A 12,751-nucleotide genomic window follows, 5' to 3' on the forward strand; every position below is an offset into this window, starting at 1 on the left:
TTCAGTAGCAAGGCGCCCTTGACATTTTCCTAAATGCTTTCAAGGGGCGGGGGGACGCAAACTAGCTAGTGGACAAATCTAAAGCCCCTCTACCAGTGAAGTGCAAACAATTGCGACTGTTGGTGCTCACGTCAGAGTTCGTTTGGGTTTGTTCAAGGTCGCAAATGTTCGCCTAACACTCGCCAACAGTTTGTTTTATTTCGTTGCAAAGAAATTTTGAAAATGTTCAAAAAAAGTACACTGACCCTGAACCGGATCCTGACAAACTCTTGACGTGAACACAACTTTTGCTGCCTTGGAAAACACAATTGTTCACTGCTCAGTGAGATAGTGGCTGACATAAAAATCGCAAGGGAATGTGGGATGCAAATCAACATGTCCATTACTTTCCAATTTTATGTGAATTTAGTTTTGACCTGTGGCCACAATGGCCTGGACAAACAAAAACTGAATGGCACAAAATGCCTCTATTAATAGTTTTGGGGGATACTAAAAGTTTGAGTGTTGTGTGTGAGAGAAAGTGAGAAAGAGAGAGAAGGAGGGAGGAGATGTTTTTGGGGGGAGGAATGAAAGGAGGTTGGGGTGGGGTGGGGGGGGGGGGGGTGTCCTTGCTCCAAACCTTCAGCGCGCAGCAGTCTGCGCTGCGCCACTTCCCTCTCAACTTCACTCCGGGTGACTTCTTTCCTTCTCATTCTTTTCTTCTTATTTTGATGACATCACATCTTTTATCGCACAGCCGTGGATGGGATGCTACTAGTTATTATTCCCCCTCCCCAAACTAAACATTTCACCTCTCCGAATGAGAAGTTTTGGATGTACTGATTTGCCGAATTGAATGGGGGGGCTCCACTTTCGGAGACTTTACGCATCAACTTGAGGGATGGATGTGAACTTCTTTACTGCACGTTTTTGTTGATATTTGCTCCTTTTTAATGTGATTTAACTTGCTGAGCAAAAACTCAAGTGTTGGTTCCACACATTACGATCTTGGGGTGGAACTTTTTTCTCTTTTTAAAAACGCTTGGAGATCCAACTTTCAATCACAGCCGCAAGGATTTCTTGTTTGAATTCAATCGGAGTGGATATCATGCCTCGGGGGACCGAACCGAGCTGGCTTTGGATTCTTTCCTTGGCCCCGGTCTTGGTTCTGTGTGTGTCCAGCGTGCACGCATGCCCGCACAAGTGCAGCTGCTCCGGATCCCATGTGGACTGTCAGGGTCTGGGGCTCAAGACGGTACCGAAGGGGATCCCGCGCGGAGCTGAGCGCTTGTAAGTGTGCACCAAATGATTGCGTCCTTGCATTTGCGTAAATCACTTTGAGTTATTTACATGACCATGTTGTGCAACTGAAGGATCGATCGCTTGTTGTCAAGATTTGAGTCAGCATGCGATTAAAAATAAAGATTTGCTACTTAAAAATTGAGTAACATGCATTACCCCCCACAAAGTTCTCTATAAGTAACTTTTAGAACAGTTTGAAGTTTATCCCCCAGCCCACACACACACACACACACACATATACCTGTACATAAAAAATGTTTAAGCATCTTTTTTTTAAATCACCATTTAGAGTTAAAGGCGACAGTCCTGATTTAGATTTTTCAAAAGGAAATGCGAGTTTTTTTTCTTTTTTGCCCCAAATAAATATTCGCCAAGTTAAATTTAAATGCAATTTACCTAAATCCAACAGTTGGAAGATGAAGCATTTTCTTGGCAAAACTCTGATGTGAAAAAGTTCTCAGTCTCTTATTATGATTTAGATTTAATGAAATTATGCTGACTTGGCACTTATGAATACACTTTAGATTTTTATTTTGTTTCATTTTTCTTAAAAATTAAGATGTGCACCTTGAAAGTGAAATGCAACTTTGTCCAAATTGATCTACATGAAAGAACATCGCGTGGGAGGTGTTATATTGTCAATTGTGTTGGCATTTTAAAGTGAATGAAACAGACTTGACTTTTTTAAGAGTACACTTTAAGACTTTTGATCCTTATCAATAAAGATTTGCCCCTTAGATGAATCAAATGCAACTTTTTCCAACTGCAAGACCCTAACATGGAAAAACTAAATGGAAAAAGTTCTCCAAGTCAATTTGTTATCACCAGTATCGATGAAATACACCTGACTTTTAAAAGAAAATAATGATTCTAATAATTTTCAAAAGAAAATAATTCTAATAATTTTCTTTTCAGGGTTCCGCAAACAGAAGTAGTCGACCCAAAATGAACACAATCATCAGAATGACCTAGTTCATTGAGTTATTGTAGTTGATCAATCAGGCACACGGTTGATAGTTTGTGTTGGTGAAAGTATTCTGCATGATTTTATTTTAGTATACTTGGTTTTACGAGCTAAAGTTGGAAGCCTTCCCAACCTGTTGAGTGCAATGCGATGATGTGACACACGCATGTACACGCACACACCTATGCTGCTATATGGAAGTGATTATGCATGCTAATGGTGAAACCCCCTCAAAAAGCCGCCGCAGGCGATCCACAACACAGCCGAGCCAGAGACAACAAACACAATCAGTGCAAAGGATTCAAGTGGGGCACTGATATGGTTTGCATGCTGTGATGCATGAGCAAACACTGGACACTTTATTAGGAACAGTCATTGGAATCTAATACGAGAGTTGGGTTACAAAAACAAATACAAAAACCCCCGAAAAAAAACCATGATGTGCTGCGCTTTTTTGCAAACAGCCATCAAAAATATCACAACTGAGGTTTTTGTGGGTCTGGGATGTGGCAAGAAAAGCTTCACAATTTCCCATTGCTCATCTGTCCGCTTCAAATTGGGGCTCAATAGAATAAATTCTGTTGTAGGTATTGTCTGATATTGAATTTTGAAATTCGCTCAAATGGTTGCTTAAAACCAAAATAACTGACTTTCTGTTTATCTTTAAGAATGGGTCCTCGAGGCTTTTTTGTGCACCCTGTTGGGAGAGATGCTTCTCCCAAATGTCATGTCTATCGGTGTAACTGGAGTTGGGGCTGATTTAACTTCCAAGGGAGGGGCTGCGACTGATTACAATTCTGGGGCTTGCATTCAGGACCCCTAAAAGACATATTTTCATCAAGCTGTGTACATTGACAAAAAAAGTGCATTTTGCTGCTGTTGAGGCCACCAAAAAGGGCATTTGTTTTTTTTATGGCAGTTTAAGCCTTTAAGTACTTAATAAACTCGCATTCCATTACATTATGCAAACATACCTGATAAAGTGTCCGCTAACAAAATACTTATCGCGCCACCAGCCTGGGGCCCCTCTTTTAAAGTTTTTTTTTCCTTTAGTTGTGTGACCTTCAGGGACTTGTTGGCTTTTACACAGCAATTCTCCAAAGACATTTTGACTCTTAAAATAAATAATGAGAGCAGGCTGTGATTGAATGGGGGATTTGAGGAATATTCTCAAATGCTGCATTAACAAAAAATAGTGGTTGTTCCAAGGCTGTTTGGAATCACTTCCTATCCACTAATTTGTTCCCTATTTTTTGCAGTTTTGTTGTTTGGATCGAAAATATGTTGAGTCTTGTTTAGTCCCTGTGAAGTGAGCCTCTGTATTTTCACTTTTCAGCATTCACTAATTTGCAGAAAAACATTTTTTTTTCAGCAATATCAATTCGGCACCTTCTGGAGGCATCTTGGTGCAAAGGAATCGTTGAAGAACTTTATTGAGACAAAAGTTGTCCTTACATGCCATCTTATGGTATCTATAGGCATTTACTGTAGTAGAAGTTGTTGTTTTGTTTTTTTGAGGAGCGGGGAGTTGGGGGGCATCAATTATGTGTGCAACTCGTAAATCCTTTTTCATCATTGAAATGAATGGGAATATCATTCATCTACTTAAGTAAAAAAAAAAAAAAATTGGGATACGATTTTTGAATAATCGTCAGTATTGTACTCAGTGGCAGTCCCAACCCTTAAAATGACACCCTATGCAAGAACCAACCGTGCCCCCCGCCCCAACTTGATGCTGACTTCCCAGCGCCCCCAACCTTCATTGACGTCGTCAATAGTGATTACCAAAATCCTTGAAATCTCCTCGTGCCTCCACAAGGGGTTGCAAATTCCTTTACAAATGCCAATGCTTTACTTTTCGTGGTCCCAATAGAACACCCGATTCATGTAAAATGCCGACTTGTGTGGCCGCACATACCACACATGCCAGAAATCCCCACCGAGTGTACTGCATAAAAACATACAGTAATAATTGTGATCAAATAGGATGCAACGCATGAATTTTGTTTTTTTTTTCCCCAAAAAACTTGGGGCCTTCTTTGCCACTCTCACTCATCTTTTTCCTTGATGTAATGTGGGGCCTGATGGAGATGGATTTTTTTTTTTAGGCTCTTTAGGCAACATAAAATTCAGATAACCGATGAATTAGCATAAAGAGATGAGTCAGAGCATTTGCAAAAAATCTTCCAAAATCTTTTTTTTTTTTTCATTTATTTTTTTCCTGCTGGGTGCGGATGTTTGAATGTCATTATTTTGTCTGTATGTTGTAATGTGTTAATGTGGATTAAAAACCTATCGGCTAAAAAGAGACGATTTTTAAAAGAGCTAATATTGCAGTACCCGCATTTGGAATAATTCACTTTTTCCCGACACGTCATAATCCCAGTCAAGCATTTCTAGAAGACTTTTCACTCAACTGTATCACCTACTTGATGTGATGCTCAATGGGAAGAGAGAAACAAAGCCATCCTTTTTCATTCCACTGCGTCTGCAAACCGCGTCGGATGACAACGTTTGTCACATTCGCTCACAGCCTGGCACAAAATCTTGCTTAAACACACACGATGTGTTGCGGTTTCGGTCCCCCGGCGGTTGTTTATTTGCGATGGTGAATGGAAAACAGCGATACGTTGGATCTTTGTCACCCAATGTGCTTCCAGCGACACTTGTTTCTAATTTCATGCATATTTTAATAAATTGATCCACCACACTCGTTGGTTGCCAATTTCAATGAGTCATGACCTGGCTATTCACATACAGATTTTGAACGTCTTAACCAGGATGAATCAATTTCATAATCGATTACACAACACTTACTTGTTTGTGTCCAACTATCTATGAAGCAGCGACTTTTGTTGGTGCAAAACTTGTGATTTTAAGTTTTTGAAGCAGATCCGGGAGGGAACGCTATCGGAACACAGACATCTGATCATCGGGCCATGCTTGAAATTTAGCACGTTTGTTTACGAGTGTACCCTGCCAAATGGCATTGAGACAATTCAGATGGTAAAAGGCAAGCGGTTTAACATTTCCAATCATTTTCAGAGCGGTTATTGTAAGAAAAGCCTCTGAACGCAGACACCACAGGATAATTGCTCAAAATAATCTGATGAGCCTCAATTATTGGTATGAACCTATCCCGCTTAACTGTGGTTCATAGTGCATTTTGTACTCCAGATGACCACCATGGTGCACCACGCACATAATATTTCCACCAACAATCGGGAGTGTCCTCCGCTAAACAAAATACCCGATGTAGTACCAAAATTGACCTGTTACAGGCAGCATGGTGCCAAAGGTCATCCAGACTATGCAGATCATGAATAGTAAACAATTGTTTTCAGAGCCGGTCGGTTGGAGACAGTCAATAAAATAATCGGGCATCGTATAGAAAGTGCAAATGAAGCTCACATTGTTACCTATTCATTGTCCCCCCCCCCCACCCCCCCAAACTAATGTTGGCATATTGGATATATACATTTGTGAAAGGAACTCTTGTTTATCTCCCAGTGGAAAATCATTTTGGGGGGGGGGGGGCTACTCCTACTCCTCCCTAGCACTATTTTCACCCTCCTTTTTTTTTTTTTAATCGCTAGTTCAAACCATATATATGCACTTGGATAATACAAATGTAAAAAAGAGGCTCCCAGAAGTGGCTACAAATACAAGACAGGTTGAGAGGGGGAGGGAAGTGGGAATAAAAGTCAATGGTGGTGAAAATAACCCCTGGATAACCTGCCGTGGAATATTGAAAACCACGGGAGACCGGCTCGGCTGCCTGGAGAGGGGGAGAGTCAATCAAAATTGAAAATGTTTACCCAGACAAAGCTTGAAATGGACATTTTAAATGGTAAATAGGCTTTCACTTGTCTAGTGCTCTTCTCACTTCGAGTTGCTCGGAGCACTTCTAACAATGTCTCCTTGTTCACCTACTGATGATGCCGCATCAGCCGAAACTGGGGGGTTCACTGTATTGCTCTTGGACACTTTGACAAGGTCACAAGGGCTGAGGATCAAATGCAAAACCTTCGGGTAGGGAAATGACCACTCGACCACCTAAGCCACCACCCGAAACACAGACTGACCAATAACAGCACAGGATGTGCTCTGGCATGTGCAAACGTTCTCCAAATGTATCTTCATATCTTATATATTGTATACAGTGGAACCCGCATATTTCGAGTTCACCGTTTACAAATTGACCTCTTTGCATTCTCGGCTATTGTCTGAAGGTCTCGTATATTTAATAATAGATGAGTAAATCTTGCTAGCTTAGCCACTTCACTTCAGTTCACAAAGCTAGCGATTGGCTCTTGGCTGGATCGTTGATTGTATCAGCTGTGTTTTTAGCTCATTACTATGAATGTTACCATTATGCCAGTAACATGAGGGCGATTTATGCTGAGACTTTGGCAAGCTTAACTGTCTACACTAATATGAGGCTAGCGACCCTACTTGGTTTTAACAACAGGCTTGCTAACTGCAGTATATGTTCGTGATTGCCACGATGCTCTACTAGCCCCATTGCATTTTGCCTTTGAATGATTGTCAAAGCTATAGATGTTAGCTCTCAAACGAATATGCTAATGTTATGTGACTACCGCGAGGGCTACTTACCATACCCAGAGTGCAGGCTGGCTCAGCCATTTCCACTTTCATCGCTAGCTAGCGCTTTCTGGCAGTGAGTCAAGTCATTACATCAGTTAAGCAAGTCATAAGTTAAGTCATACAATCCTGCTCAGTCAAATTAGCCACTTTGCACCTGGTTTTCAAAGCGTCACATTCACTTTGCCCCTTTTGCCAGCAGGAGGAAACCTTTTCTTTTAGACTGTCAGTAGAACATTTGGAAGGTTAACAAGCTGGCTTCACCTCTTCTTTCTTCCCCAGCGACACTCACATGAATGTTTCCTCAGGCCTGTCACTTTTCTCAGGTTCCCTCCCCTGGGAAGCCACTTGAGACCTCATTTGCATGTAATTAAGAGAAGGGATGAAGAGATGGATGGGAATTCGGGGGACGGTGAGGGATGGCAATAGACCTAACCTAACTGAGGAGCCGAGAGAGCTTTTAGGTCCAATTTACACCCACCTAGCCAAGACACACGAGCTCACGCTCTCGAATGTTATAGTTTTGTTAAAGAGATGCTAGTTTCAAATTGTTGCCACTACTGTGCAAGGAGGTCAGTGAACAACATGTTTTGATTGATAATGGAATTTAAAAAAAAATGGAGCAATTGCTTGTTATTTTAAAATACTGAATGGCAAAGAGAAAGCTGTTGTGCTAAAATGGATGAAAATACTTTGATTATGCTTATTAAATTAAGTAGGAATTAGAGAGACAGTGGGGAAAAAGAGTACTTTCACGAGAGCCTCCTCTCTATCTTCTTTTCAAAACTCTCTTCTGATTGGTTGCCGGCTCTCTGAAGTGCCACACCCTCCTCCGAGCGAGACACTGGCAACATTCCACGGTGGCGAGCGGAATTTGCGCGAGGCCCGATTAAGTCGAACAACCACACGGACTGTTGAGACTTTTTAAGACTTACATCCAACCGCAATGTTTTCACTTTGAGTTTTGGAAGCCTTCGCCATGTTTTTGTTTGTACTGCACTTGTGCGTGTTTGCGGGGCGCCTCAGTGAGAACGCGGGCCGTGTGGCGCTGATGTCATTTTATGCTTATTGCTATTACAGACTTTTTTTTTTTTTTTAATACTACTACTTAAAAAGCCACAAGCAGGTTTTTTATTATGCCGCTGATCATCCTGCGGTTGCCAACTGTTTGATGCACATAAGCCAAACCAAAAAGTTTGTGCATGTGCTTGTAGGTCAGTGGGTGACGCTCCAGCTGACCTTCTCTTTCATGACTTGTTGTGCCACTCTGCCGGCCAGCTGGCTAAAGCAAATTTTGGTTTTCGGCCTTTCTGGGAAACTGCACCCCACACAACAGGATGAGGCTCCCACATACTGGCGCACATGAAGGATTCGAAATGTAAATTGTGAGTGAATGATGTTACGGACAATCAAAATGCCAGGTTGCATCACGTGATCCGGAACATAAAAAGCACACAACCGAGGACACCAACATCTCTGCCTTTCTTGTGACTCTTCCAATTGTTTTGTGTTTCTGTTGCAAGCTGTTGATGGCACTTTGATTCATTCATTCAAGCTTTGATTCATGATAATAACACATAGAGTGACAGCTGTTTTAGATTTTTTCACATTTGCAAGACTGAGAGTATATTGTCATAATAGAATATTGTCTTCAATTATGACATATACACTGAATCTAAAAAAAGAAGAAGAAAGGATGCACTCTCTTTTCATCAACAAGTTTGATTCTGCCTTTTTCCATTCTTTTATAATCAGGAATAGAAAAAAAGGTAGGTTACATAAGAGGTCGTTGTCTCCCAGTGGACTCAAGCTGTGCTGATCTCATATCAAACATGGGCATTGATGCCATCTACTGGTGGTTGTGCATCATTAAAGTTGTTTCCAAGTTTGAAATGTACAGTACCCATCCCGATTGGAAAAAAACCCCCAACCCCATAATTGACAAGTGTACTTGTAAATGGCATTGAAGGAGTTATAATTGTCCCGTATTCATTAACATTGTTTCACTCACTGACTGCCAGCCATTTTAGAACATTTTGTTTGCTCTTACAAAGGACGCACAGCTTATTGTGCTCTGTGACAATGCATACATCAAATCAACCAAAGGAAAAGAGTAGACTCTCTTCTAGGGCCCACCCGATTATAATCAGCAGAGTTCTTTAAAAATTGGCAAATATCCGACAATTAGCCGGGTACACCCTGAACTGGTTACCAGCCACCCGCAGCTGTCTGGAAATTAATATCTTTATTTTTGTTACTGTGAAAGGACCAAAGTGAATTTGTTTGTGATATCTTTTTTTAAATGAATCGGTTCTAGTAATTTTATCCTGCCTATCGATCACTTTGCCCTCCAAAAAATCTACATCGTTCAGCCCTGCCCTCAAATTACACACACCCCCACAGACACACACACACACAAATTCTCCTTTGAGTCGAATTTGTTTATTTTCTGAGTAGTATTATGTGTGCATATTGTAAGAGGGCTGTTTTTTTTTAACCCGAAGCTGTCTGATTCCACGTGTTTCAAACATTTATCTTAATAGTATTAGTAGTACGCCCCCCCAAAACCCCTCCCCCCTCCCTCCTTTCTTCTGCTAACTTAAGCATAAAAGTGAAAACACAAGCAACATTGATTTGATCACTGTTGTTCCATTGGTCATTTTAGCCGGATTTTGCAAAATGTAACCAATTTCCACAAAACTCCGCAAAAGTGTATCCCATATACTAGAGTAGAACTCATGAAATTTGATGGGGGTCTGGATAAAGTTGCGGCTCCATGAATTTTTCCCGTCACTCTGCCATCAGTGGAATCATCCACAGTTAATAAATCATCCTTAATAACTAACTAATGAACAAATAAACTTCCATTCTTCTGATGTATTGACCCGTTCAGTCATCCAAAACATGACAAATTCTAAAAACAAACAGTTTCTTCCTCAATTGAGCCTAAATATACGACAAATTTCCCCTCGTTTTGGCCAAAGCGCTGCTTTTAAAGTGCACTTTTCTTTCTGACCACATTGTGAGATCACATCCCATCATTTGGTGTAAGCATCATTAACAGTGCAAATATAACATGCGGGCCAAAAATATCCCCCCCCCCCCCACACACACACACTGTGTATGGACACATCGTGAGTCAAACATGCAATTGTTTGATGGAAAAGTTGACATAACATGCAATTAATTGCCGTCTTTGTCTTGAATGGTGGAACAGACGGACTGTGTGTGCGTGCGCGCGCTAAAATAACGTGTCTGTGTTTGGATTAATTTGACATTAACAAGGCGGGCCACTGTTTTGTTTGGCGGCTGTCACCAAAGCAACACATTCTCTTGTTCCCTCTGCTTGTTAAGCTTTCAATGTCTGCAGCCGACAAGCCCGCCGGTGGGTATTAATGTCCTGCGTCGCAGCAAGAGATTTCAGATGTTTAAGGTAGCCGAGGTCAAGGGTCACATCAGATAGTGAGATGTTTCTTGTCACCGCTCCGCGATGTGGACTCTTCTTAACAAGTCAGCCTTTTTGGTCGAACTGCACTGTATTGTAGCCAGTCCCACTATTTTAATTTAGTAAATTTTGTATTTAAAACAAAACATTTTTAGTTGAATTAAATTGGACTCCAGATTGATTATCAACAGTTTTTTAAAAGTGTTTAATTATAATAAATATAAATATTTTAACTCACATTCAATTTTTTAAAATTATTTTCCAAATAATGTAATTACATATTTATTTTTTGCTTTAACATTTTTCTAGATTTTCAGCTTTCTAGAAAAAAGATATATCCATATTTTAGATTTTTATAAATGGAATATAATATAGATATAGTAATGTTAATCCAAATTTGTGTTTCATTAAATTTTAGTTTAATTTAAAAAATATACAGTATATTTTCATTTTCTGACACACTATCTCTATCTATTTATTCACATTTCATTATAAGAGGTTTATATCTGTGGTATTTAATTTTTTTCCAATCATTAAATGACACTTCAGACTGACTTTAGTCTATTTTATTTTAGTGAACCATGAAAACAGACTCTGCATTGACTGATGTCCTGATGTCCTGAGTCACTGTAATTGTATTTATCATTGATATTTTTTCCCGTTTAATTAGAATTTGTATGCATATATTTATTCATACATCTTAAATTTGGAGTCCAGTTTATTTGTATTGATTTTACAGATTCATGAATGCAGATGTCAAATTGGCTATTAGTTTTGCCGCCGTGGAAATCCGCAAACTAGTGGAAATTATTTTTGTTATTTTGACTACAAAATGGCGCCGCGTGAGTGGCTGCCTTTCCAGCAGCTCCTATATTTTGTTGTTCTACTTCTTCCTTTCATAACTTTGCTGCTGTGAATTGGGAATTTCTCCATTGCGAGACTAATCAAGGTTTTCTTATCTTATCTTATCTTAAAAATTGATTCAAAAGCACCTCTGCAGGTTAGAGCCAAGTAGTGCACTCCACTTTGCCTCAACACTTCAGTACACCACTCATCGCCGATCAATTTTTCCCAATTGATCCCGAGCCATCAACTGATGACTACCTTCCCTATTCATCAGTAATGCTTCTCTTGTTTGAATCTGTCTGCACTGAGAAAACATCTCATTGTTGAAGGGCCTCGCACCAGTCAAAACACAGGCGGCAGCACCGCCATGGTGTCCTGCATGAGTAAATCCAGACAGAAGCGAATCACCCTATAAACTCACGCCGCTAACCAAACACAGCGACGTTTTACGAGCTCGTTTAGCTCACCACCCTCAAATAAAGGGACACTCGCCGGGGCGGCTCTCTTTTTATATGGTCCACTCGTCGTTTTTGTCACCAAACGTTGACTTTCGCCGTCTTCAGGCTGAGTGGGGGGGGGGGGGGGGGGTGTGCTTAGACATTGGCAAAAGGACAGCGCTTTGCGGCAATAAGAACAATAACAACAACAACAAAAAAAAATAACACTGTAAATCGTGTGACCGAGCGAAGACGCTGAATTTGCAAGATGCGTTCACGGCACAGAGGAAGGGAAATCAACACGGACTGGAAATTGGGCGATGAAGTCATGTTTCCACGAAGCAGTTGACTTGGGGTTTCATTTGGAATGCTAAATCCTGATCAGGCTTCCAGCAAGGAATGTGTGGGTGGGCTGGCGTTAGCGTGACATCATAGCGCGGTGACACAAGCTGCCAAATAATTTGATAAAAATATAGAACCGCCTGTAGTGGTACACTCGCCTGACTTGTGTGCAGTCAGCATGGGATCGGTTCCCACTCAGTGACGGGGGTCTATGTGAGTGTGAATGGTTCTTTGTCTCTATTTATGCCCTGCGACTGACTGGCGACCGGTTCAAGGTATAGTCTGGCTTCTGCCCGAAGTCAGCTGGGATAGGCTCCAGCAACTCCCCGCGAACCTGTTCAGGATAAGCTGTGTTCAAAATGGATGGAGTCTAACCGCCAATCGCGGTTTGCTCTTCATGACTTCACCTATTTGAGCTTTTTCAGCGGCACGTATTCTCTTGCTATTTGCGGCTTTCTCGTGTACTCCTAAGAACACTTCATGATGTCACAAGGTAGCAGCAAAGCCATGGCCAATTTTAAAGTAGTAATTGTATCAAGGAAATATGTTGGAGTGACATATCTGAACTGAGCAACACAGAGCTTCCTGGTCTTGGGTTACAGATAACTTTAGTCTAGGTTGTTTGAGAAATTACAAAGAGTCATTGCCGCAAATGTGTTTTTGTTCTGTTGAAAGGCTATTTAAAAAAAACATTTTTTAAAATAGCCTTTCAAATTCCGCAACAACTATTGCGTGATTTGGTCCGCGGCATTCACACTTGCATTTTGCGTCTGTCAAAAAAGTTGCTCAGACGCTCTAGTTCTTGCCATCCCCCCACCGAGGCTGAACTGT

General features: G+C 40.9%; 1 protein-coding gene across 1 annotated transcript in view; it reads left to right on the forward strand.

Moving 5' to 3' along the window:
- Positions 1–665: 665 nt before the first annotated feature.
- The window catches only part of slit3 (slit homolog 3 (Drosophila)), a 232,868-nt gene continuing 220,782 nt past the window's right edge, over positions 666–12,751 (forward strand). The window contains exon 1 of the mRNA XM_086100527.1: positions 666–1,269. Within this exon, the coding sequence (XP_085956653.1) occupies positions 1,088–1,269 (182 nt within the window). The 5' untranslated portion in view covers positions 666–1,087. The remainder of the gene's footprint in view (positions 1,270–12,751) is intronic.

This window comes from Hippocampus guttulatus, chromosome 2 (genome assembly GCF_054856545.1).
Source record: "Hippocampus guttulatus isolate MCC_2025c chromosome 2, RoL_Hgut_1.0, whole genome shotgun sequence".
NCBI classification, from domain to species: Eukaryota; Metazoa; Chordata; class Actinopteri; order Syngnathiformes; family Syngnathidae; genus Hippocampus; species Hippocampus guttulatus.